The sequence below is a fragment of the Thunnus albacares genome, chromosome 7 (genome assembly GCF_914725855.1).
Source record: "Thunnus albacares chromosome 7, fThuAlb1.1, whole genome shotgun sequence".
NCBI lineage: Eukaryota > Metazoa > Chordata > Actinopteri > Scombriformes > Scombridae > Thunnus > Thunnus albacares.
In genome coordinates, this window is record NC_058112.1 from 18,957,645 (window position 1) to 18,967,371 (window position 9,727).

The 9,727-nt window shown below is 39.3% G+C and overlaps 1 protein-coding gene across 1 annotated transcript; it reads left to right on the top strand.

Annotated features, from left to right (window-relative positions):
- Positions 1 to 12: 12 nt before the first annotated feature.
- On the top strand, positions 13 to 6,277 carry LOC122985085 (annexin A2-like). Its single transcript, XM_044355481.1, has 13 exons — positions 13 to 115; positions 822 to 879; positions 979 to 1,072; positions 3,209 to 3,303; positions 3,412 to 3,525; positions 3,712 to 3,802; positions 4,037 to 4,116; positions 4,207 to 4,266; positions 4,946 to 5,039; positions 5,180 to 5,275; positions 5,488 to 5,546; positions 5,759 to 5,881; positions 5,986 to 6,277. Exons 2-13 carry the CDS (start codon positions 832 to 834, stop codon positions 6,043 to 6,045), a joined length of 1,014 nt encoding a protein of 337 aa, XP_044211416.1. The 5' UTR covers positions 13 to 115; positions 822 to 831; the 3' UTR covers positions 6,046 to 6,277.
- The last annotated feature ends 3,450 nt before the right edge of the window (positions 6,278 to 9,727 follow it).

Sequence of the window (9,727 nt, forward strand, 5' to 3'; positions counted from 1 at the left end):
GGAGGGAATCTGAGTCAGGGGAGGTGAAAGGGGAAACCTTTTTCTATGTCAGAAAGCTCTAAACCTCTACATCACCAGGATCAATCTCTGCATCATCTCAACTTCTACAACTTAGGTAAGTTCAGTGTTATGATACATTTTACAGCGGAATAAGTGTATTTGTAATTTAGATATACTTTACACAGCAGAAAGGTTTGAGCGAATGTTCCACCTTAGATGACAAATATTGCTATTGACATAAAGTGCTAATTTCACATCATTTCCATTCGGTAAACATACTTTATTGATTCTCTTCTTGAGTTTTGGTTACATAAGAAATTCCTACTCTCCAGTGTAATCTCACTAACCCGATTGTGTGTGTGCATGTGAATGTAGTCAGTTGTCATACCAGCTTGCAGTACAGTAGCACATTTTCCAGGGTGTGTCTCCTTGGGGTTGCTGTTGAGGATGAGTGTCAGACTGAAAAAGGATCTGAAAGTTACTGGACTGGCAACAATATCAAAACATTTGTTACCAGGAACTACACTGACTGTGATTATGACAAAGCAGGGAAAACAAATCACTCATGATAAAAATGGATAAAGTCTCTTCAGTGATTTTGTGTGTCTCACTCAAGCAACAAAGGCAGTTTCTCTGTTCCTCTATTTAGAAGACTTAGTCTTAGGGGCTGGTGCAGCCCAAGTGAAGGTGATTATATCTTCACTTCAGACATAACAAACATGACCCACTGCAGGAGAAGTCAGTGATAGGATTACAGTGACATTTGATCACAAGATTGTATAGTGTCTGTTTTAAAGCTTCTGTTTTGCCACCTTCCCCAGGTCAGTCAAAATGGCTATGGTATCTGAATTTCTGGGTCAGCTGTCTCTCAACATTGGGGTAATGTCATGATTTTAATACAGCACACTTGATACACTGCATACTGTGTATTATGAAGGCCTCATTTTTATATCTCTTTCATTTCCATTGAATCCACAGAGCAGTGAACCCCTGTACCCCACGGTTGTACCTGTTCAGGACTTTGACCCCGACAGAGATGCTGCCAGAATAGAGACTGCTATCAAAACCAAAGGCAAGATACTCTGTTTGTTACTCAAAAATCAATCCTTGCTTCTGCAATTTTCTCTCCAGGGATGAGTAGCTGGTATTTCTGAGTCAGCATCCTGGCTTAAAATGTTTGACCATACTGGGAACACCTCCAAGTCTGCTTCAGAGCTGGCAGAGCTCTGTTCTAGCCACTGACGGAAAGCTACTGGCAACACTTTGACCACCAGCTCCTCAACAGCAACCATTTTGTTGTGATGAAGAATAAGTTGTATGTAAAATGATGTTTATTTACTGATGGGGTTATGATGGGAAGAATATCTTGTGACCATGTTATGTTAAAGCATGCCTACGTTGCTGCCACACCCTCTTATATATCATAGTCTTCATCCACTACAGTACAGCCTAGATGGTGCTGCAGCTACAATGTAATATTGAACCACTGCATCATGAAAAAGATAAACAAAATACCCATCAGCATTTGAAAAATCCCTGCTTCCCTGCTGTAGCTAATTTAAAGTAACTCTTATTATTTAAATAAACTAATATAAGTTAAATCCACATGCATTTTATGTTCACATGACTCAAAACCTGCTGCACAGAATGTGTGGGCCCTTTCAGATAAACAACCCAGATATTTTCATGCAAAATTAAGCCCACTATGCATAAAAATGGCTCACTGTATGAGTTGAAAAAAGTTTAAAAATTGGAAGTAAATGAAAATACAACTTGTCTATCCCCCAAGCAGCTGGCTTAATAAATTCAAAAATTTACATTGAAGCCAAAATTAAATTTAGGACTTTCTTATATTATTTTAAGGGGATGGCAGGAGCTTCAGTCACAAAGACTGCTCAGCTGGCTAGTGTTTCAATAGGAACAGCAACTGAAGTAACATCTGTGGGAAAGACTTCAGTGAATGGAGTGGGAAGGGTGTGGTCAACAGCACACACTGGATGACTGCTTGTGCATTAGTGCGATATGTAAGGAAAAACAGAAGAGCAACTCTTCCTCAGGTGACTGAGAATGTCAATGCAGGACGTGATCAGACTGTGTCAGCAAGAGCAGTCTGTCAACAATTACATAGAGAGGGATATTATAGTAGGGTTGCAGTGCGTAAACCCCTCATTACAAAGATGAATGAACATTTGAGAGTTCAGTGGTATAAATACCATAGGCACTGCCCTACGGAGATGTGGAAAAAAGTGATATGGCCAGATGAGTCATCCTTCAACATATTCTCAACAAGTGGGCGAGTTCATGTTTGGCATACACCAAGAGAACTGTACAGGCCTGAGTGCTTGATCCCTACAGTGAGGGGATCTGATGGCTCTGTTATGCTGTAGGAGGCATTTATGGTTTGGGTCCACTTGTCCCCTTAGAGAGAAGGGTCACTGCAAATCAATACGAAGTTGTTCTGAGTGATCACTTTTATCCTACGATGAAACATTTCTATCCTGATGGGAGTGGTCTCTCCTAGGATGACAATGCCCCCATCCATAGGGCACAAGGGGTCACTGAATGGTTTGATGAGTATGAAAATGATGTGAATCACATGCTATGGCCTTCGCAGTCACCAGATCTCAACCCATTTTAACACCTATGGAAGAGTTTGGACTGACATGTTAGACCACCACCAAATGAGGGAATATTTTGGAAGAATGGTGTACATGCCCCCAGTAGAGTTTAGAATCAATGCCAAGGCACATTGAAGCTATTCTGGCAGCACGTGGTGGCCCAACACCTTACTAAGACACTTCATGTTGGTTTTTCCTTTAATTTGTCACTCATCTGTACCTTTTTCAAGACATTTTTACAACCCAACTAGAGGAATATTTGCTTAAAAAGTGTGTTTATGTACATAAAAAGGAATAACAGGTAAAATTGCCAGATTTCCTTTGGAAATCCAAACCTCAGATCCTCAGCTCAAATAAACCTGTATCAACTGGACTCTTGAAAAGTCATGACACAATGTCATACATAATTTCTGGCAACTATTCCACTTCTCACACCATTTCTCTTCCAACTCTTCTTTTCATCCTATATAGGGTCAACAGTCCATGTTATTGCTCTAATAATTTAGATAGATAACTGTATTTATATTTAGTGGCTGCATTGCATCTGTTTGTCTCATGTAATGTGTAAATCTGTTTCACATTTACTGTAGGAGTGGATGAGCAGACCATCATTGATGTCCTAACAAAGCGGACCTACTCCCAAAGAAGAGACATCGCTTTCGCATATGAAAGGAGGGCAAAGAAGGTACAGTAAGCCTGGGAAGACTGAACTGCTTTACATCTCTGATTATGTGGTTTTTTTGACAGTAAGGGACAAATTCAATTCAGTCAGCTAATACTGTTGTATTTTTAGGACATGATCTCAGCCCTGAAGGGAGCTCTGTCCGGCTCTCTGGAATCAGTGGTCCTCGGACTGATGAAGAGCACGGCCCAGTACGATGCCTCAGAGATCAGAGGATCTATCAAGGTAACGGGCATGGATTGCATCACTTGTACTTAACACCAATCGAGTCAATAGAAAGCTCACACTGCCCTCTCCTGGAAAAATGACAAAGCTTTCATTTTCTTCAATCATATCTGAAGTTAGATTGTGTATATCTTGTATCTTAAGGTGTTGCATATAAAAGTAATGAAGATTTCTGTCCTCTTTCAGGGTTTAGGAACTGATGAAGAAACACTGATTGAGATTTTGTGCTCACGCAGCAATGCTGAGCTGGTGGAGATCAAGCAGGTCTATAAGGAGTGTAAGTCCAAAACATGTCTTAAGGCATTCATAAAAGGGGCTGGAAATGTAGCATAATGTACCATCCATAGATTCTTATATGTCTGCTTTCTGAGTCTCATATACTGCTCCCATATAGTGTTCATAGTGTTCTTGTTTCCGGTCACATATGTTCTTAAATCATAACATTCAACATTTATATAATCCCTCTGATTATGTAGAGAGATGCCTAAAATGAAAATATTGCTTCCCACAGTGTTCAAGAAGGATTTGGACAAAGATGTTGCAGGCGACACCTCTGGGAACTTTGCTAAGCTGCTGCTGGCTCTGGTGCAGGTGAGATCTGTTAGCGCCTGTCTTTGTGATTTATATAACATACTGTAATACTGTTGAAACTGACCTGAGTTACACCTTAATTCTATGCAGACTAAGAGAGCAGAACCAACCGCTGTTGTAGACTATGAAAAGATCGATGACGATGCCAGAGTAAGTTGCCCCTTTCACTTTGTCCCTGAATAAAAGTAGTCATACAAAGTACAAGTCATACAAAAAGAATAATTATTACCTCAAATTCAACATTCAGTTTCTCTGAAATGTAAAGATTTCCAATTGTGAAAGTGTCTTTTTTTAATGTTAGGACTCACCTAACATAGTTACTGAAATTAAACTCCAGGTTCACAAGAGCCTTTGTGGATTTATAATATAAATATAATAATAATATATTTCTAAGAGTTTGAGAAATTACAGTTGTAACACTGATATTTATTGGTATGCCTCACCTCTCTAAACTTCTCCATGCTAGCATGATGGATATTTGCTTGGGGTTTGATATAGCGTTTGTTTCAAGGTGAACAATTTCTTGACTCGACAAGACCATTACTAAAATTAATACCATGTCTAACTTGAGCTGATGTCATTCTTTACCCAAAGTCATTCTTTCATTTTGAGTTCTTGCATTTCCCCAAACAAGAAAATCACTTATCAATCCTTTAAGTCCAAATGAGTTTGCAAAGGATAACGTCATCTCACTTTGTGCTGTTGACATTGCTGTTGTCAATAAGTTTTATTGCAGACTTATGTAATCATTTTTAATTTTGCTACCTTCATTTTTATGCCACAAAGTGTTAACTATGGCATTTATTGGTATTTTGTTGATTCAACTCAGAAACTCTATGATGCTGGAGTCAAGATTAAAGGAACTGATGTGGCCACATGGATCTCCATTATGTCTGAGAGGAGCGTACCCCACCTGCAAAAAGGTACAGCACCCTATTTGCTTGTAGCATCCTTGTTACACAAATGCTGATTTCTGACTCGCCTCAATAATTTGTTAACTAAGAATTCTTGAGTATAAACATTGCCAGTCAGATAATGACTAACAGGTTTCTCTCCTTGTTAGTGTTTCAGAGGTACAAAAGCTACAGCCCCTACGACATGCAGGAGAGTATTACGAAGGAAGTTAAAGGAGACTTGCAGAGGTCCTTCCTGGTACTAGGTATACTTGTCTTTCATTATTAATTCATTTCATTAATACAGATAATTACTTAAAATTTACAATTAATTTATTGATTCATAATCAGAAGTATATGTGCGGCTTGTAAGCCAGGCTTCATTCTATGAGTCACTTCCAAAATGATGAAATAAAACGATCTGTCAAATACAAAATGCATTATTATGGATATATATTCTGTTTCCCTTTTGTTCCAGTTCAGAGCTTTGAAAACAAACAGCTGTACTTCGCCAACAGACTGCATGAAGCCATGAAGGTAGTTACAGTGTGGTTCTTCTTCTTGTTGAAATGTGGCTATTTTGAGGGCCAGATGTAAGAAGTACATCTCCTTGTGAAAGTGCAAATTTGCTGCAGGAGCACAGAATCTGAAGTTGGCAAAAGTTGTCTTACAACAGCATTGCATCAGCTGCTGTAGTTAAGAACAGAGCTTGTACAACTTTAAGTGCTGACTTGTGTTTGTCTGCTCAGAGTAAGGGAGCCAAAGAGAAGGTAGTGACCAGAATCATTGTGTCACGCTGCGAGGTGGACCTGAGGAAGATCTGTTCTGAATACAAGGCCCAATATGGACAGTCTCTTCAAAAGACTATTCTGGTGAGTGAATTATACAACCTGCCTGTGGCATATTACTGATTTACAGTACGGCTTGTTCTGTCATGCAGCCCCTTTAACTTGCTCTGTGTCTTTTACATCTGTAGGAGCACACCAAAGGAGACTATCAGAAGGCTCTGCTTAGCTTGTGTGGACCAGAGCAGTAGGAATGAATCATCTTCAGTGTCCACCACTGGAAATGTGCATGGCAGGATGACAAGTGAATCGTATATCACACTTGGAACAAACTCTGCAGGCAAAGCCCATCCTATGTTTCCGCAGTACAAAACATTCAAGGAGATAAATATTTCTTTTTGATACATGAAGATTTTTTACTACAGCTAATTTTTGTTATACCAAAATAGCAATAAAGTTATTTTGTTGCATGGTTGTTTCTTACTTTCCCTGCATCCCTTTTTGTTTTTACTTGTAGTTTACATCAATATCCATTAGAGGGCGCTATAGTAGCATTAAATGCAGCTGCAGAAAGCTTTAGCTTCTCTAGGGCCTCATACTTTGTGATACCTGCTGAAGAAAGGCAGAGATTCCATCTTACATTTTTAAAGAAAATGAAATATTTAATCACAAAAGACATTTTTACATTCATGATCATCTTATGTCCTAATTATGATCAGTAATAAAATGAATGGAAACAGCTACATAAACGATTACAATATTTTGTTTGGTCAAGGGATGAATATAAGAATATTTTACATCTTGTGAAATTAAAAAAATAGTTAGTTAAAATAGTAGTTAAATTAATTTTTTCTTCTGTCTTTAAATCCAAAACTTCAACTGTGCAGTTTGCAAACCTAAAGATTTTTTGTTTAAAACAGAGTAATGTTTGATCCATAGAGCATCTTTTCATACAAAGAATTTTGGGAAATCTTCCTCTTTTTTCCACTATGAGGTTCTATGAAGATGATTTAATCATTAGTGTGTTTTTCTGTGTTTGTTTGGTGCTAATATTTTAATTAAAAATGTTAATTTTACCTCCGGCAAAGATGATTTGCATACCACTAAACAAGCGTCTATACAGTGTGTTTCTGCTGTTTAGTTTGTGGTCTCTCAGGATGAAATAACCACCACAGTGTTGTCAAGGCATTTCTACTGAAGTATAAGAAAAAATGGCCCCAAAAGGCAAAATCAGTACTGCTGAACACAGCGATGAAGAAGAGGATGTGAAGGAAAGTATGCGGACCTAATAATCTAATGAAAATAAAGTGGTGTGCTGAAGCTCAAATATGGTACAAGATCATCTATTATTGTGTGAGAAATTGTCTGATAAAATAATGCTTCTGTCTAATATTTTCACTGGTTGAGTGGCTGAGGAGAGAAATGGCTTCAAATTTTAACAAGGCATTGGATTTATGATCATTTTGTAATAATATTGATGAGAACATTAGCCCTTTGTGATGGTTTATGTTTATAGGCAATAAAAAAATAAAATATAGAGTAAAGTAAGGTAAAACAGTATTTTGCAAAGCAGCGAGTTAGATTTATGCGTGAATATGGTGACAGATTAATCTCTGCATCATAAAGAGGAGAGTACCACCATATTTTTCCCTTTTTTATATGGATGTACAACATGCTGTTCTGTTCAAGGCCAGCCCGTAGGGACCTCCAGCAAACCCAAGGGGAACTCACTTCTCAATTGAAACGATGCAATTTACTGTCCCAAACGCTGGCACTTCATCATTCAGAGGACTTTAACCCCATGAATGTCAAACACAGAGCATGCTGGGAAGGAGATGGAATACCCCGCATTACCATAACAACTAGAGCCAAATGACAAGCACTCAAAAGCCTAAAAGGTGAAGAATAATGCCATATAATCACCTAATAACATTTGAATTTGAGAATAGATTTTTGATGATGGTGAGAAAAAGCTGCAGGAGGAGTTTTTTAAAAAAAAAAAAATCTAAGATACCGATAAGGAACCAGTGACCATTCCCAGCTGTCAGGCTGCTGCATCATGTTCGTTTTAGCCTTTAAGGTCAGACAGCCTGTTCTCTCTTCTAATACTTGTCCCAGTTAGAGTGAACATGTGGAAAGCTCCCCCCTTCACCTCAGAGACAAAGCCCAGGCAGCGCTTCAGGCATCCAGCAGCATTAAAGTTTCACAGTACAGCTGTATAGCTGCTGCCGGCCCGCCAGACATACCAACTGCACATTGGGAAGGTATTAGTTTGTGCTTTTTATTAATTCATTGCATTGAACAGAACTTGCAACTTAGAGAACCGACAGTTTCTTAACGTTTCTTTTCATCCTTATCTCCATGACACATCTGAACCCTGGCTCAGTAATTTTGTGCATGGTACCAAAGGGTGTTTAATTATATAGTAGGAGGCCACAAAGGTCTACTTTTAATTGTGTGCATCTGTGTGTGTCTGTTTGTGTGTGTTTGCCTGCAGCTCTATAGGTCGCAGGCATACTCTAAATGAGAACTCCTACAGGCTAAGCTGGAAGACCTGCTCCCTCAACACAACTGCAGAGCCGAGAGAGCCAGAGTTTGATTAATATTTTCTTAATTATCATTATTTAATTCAGCAAAACCATAGCTTCTTCAGTGAAAGCGTGGCCTTTGTCTCTGTGATGCTGAATATCCTGGCTCATTAAGGGCACGGAGAGATCCTGTATATGGTAAATAAGAGGCTGTGTCTTATGCTACTGCCCCAGGGAGAGTTGGCACCACACTGAAGGACATCTCCTTCTAAAGAATGGCGCTCTGCTGATGTTTCTCTGCTCAGACCGCAGAGCCGGATCCTCCGCCTCTGGCATCGTCAGGCCCGCTTCCTTTTATGAGGCTCAAACTGAGACAACAGCACAGGCAGATGAGCGCTGTGCACTCGTCATGCCATCAGTCTGCCTCCTTTGTACAGTAGACTGGTGATTGAAACAACATAAGAAAGCAGAATGAGGCCTGTCTCCTCTTGGGTTCTGGCTGCAGTCAGTCCATCCGCAGACAAAAAGACATACCGAGAAGTTTATAAAAGAGCTCTGTGTACATGCAACACAATTTATGTCTTTGAAGAGTTCAGCTTCTGTCATCTTTAGAAGCCAAAAACATCCTCAAGAAGCTTATACTTGAAGCGCTACCAACCTACTGCTTCAGTTCACTCTGTTTTAACACAGTATTTACACATAAGATGCCGTTTTCATACAGAAAATATGATCCTTTTGTCTTAATCGTACATTAAATCAATCATGTCTGATACTAATCACAATCCAGTTTGTTAAAAAGCCTGCCTGGAGATATAACTAGGCTTTTATATAGTTTATCAGATCAGCAGTATTTGATGCTCAGGGCTGGACTGGATGCTGAGTTTTCTCTTTGCTAGAAGCTTCCTCTCTATTGCCATGTGCTGAAGGGATGAGAATACCCTGTGGCTGGTTAACCTACACGCTTTCTATCTGTATCCACTGTCTCTTCTCCTTCACTTGGCCCACAGAGACGGCCCTCATCCCCTGTGTCTGTTCTGCCACTCGCCGGTCTGCCAAACATGCAAAAGGGAATTTTCTGACAAAGAGCCGCAGCTGCTAAGATTGTTGTGATCCACTTGGTTTGATCGAATATCTGCCATATTTTATGAAAAAAAGAGGTGTCTGTTTCATATCATATTTTATGTATAAAAAATATATACATGTATATATATACATACATATATATGTATGTTTACTGTATGTGTACAATTTAATCTTTTGATGGAGCTGTGTGGCCTCCAGCCAGATGCACTAATGATAATTTTCTGTGAAGTGGTTGTAATGGTCTGGCCTCGGCTTCAGCAGCTCCTCCGTTGTTTGCACACGCCACTGGATCAGTTTGGGTGTGTGTATTTTGCAGTGATGA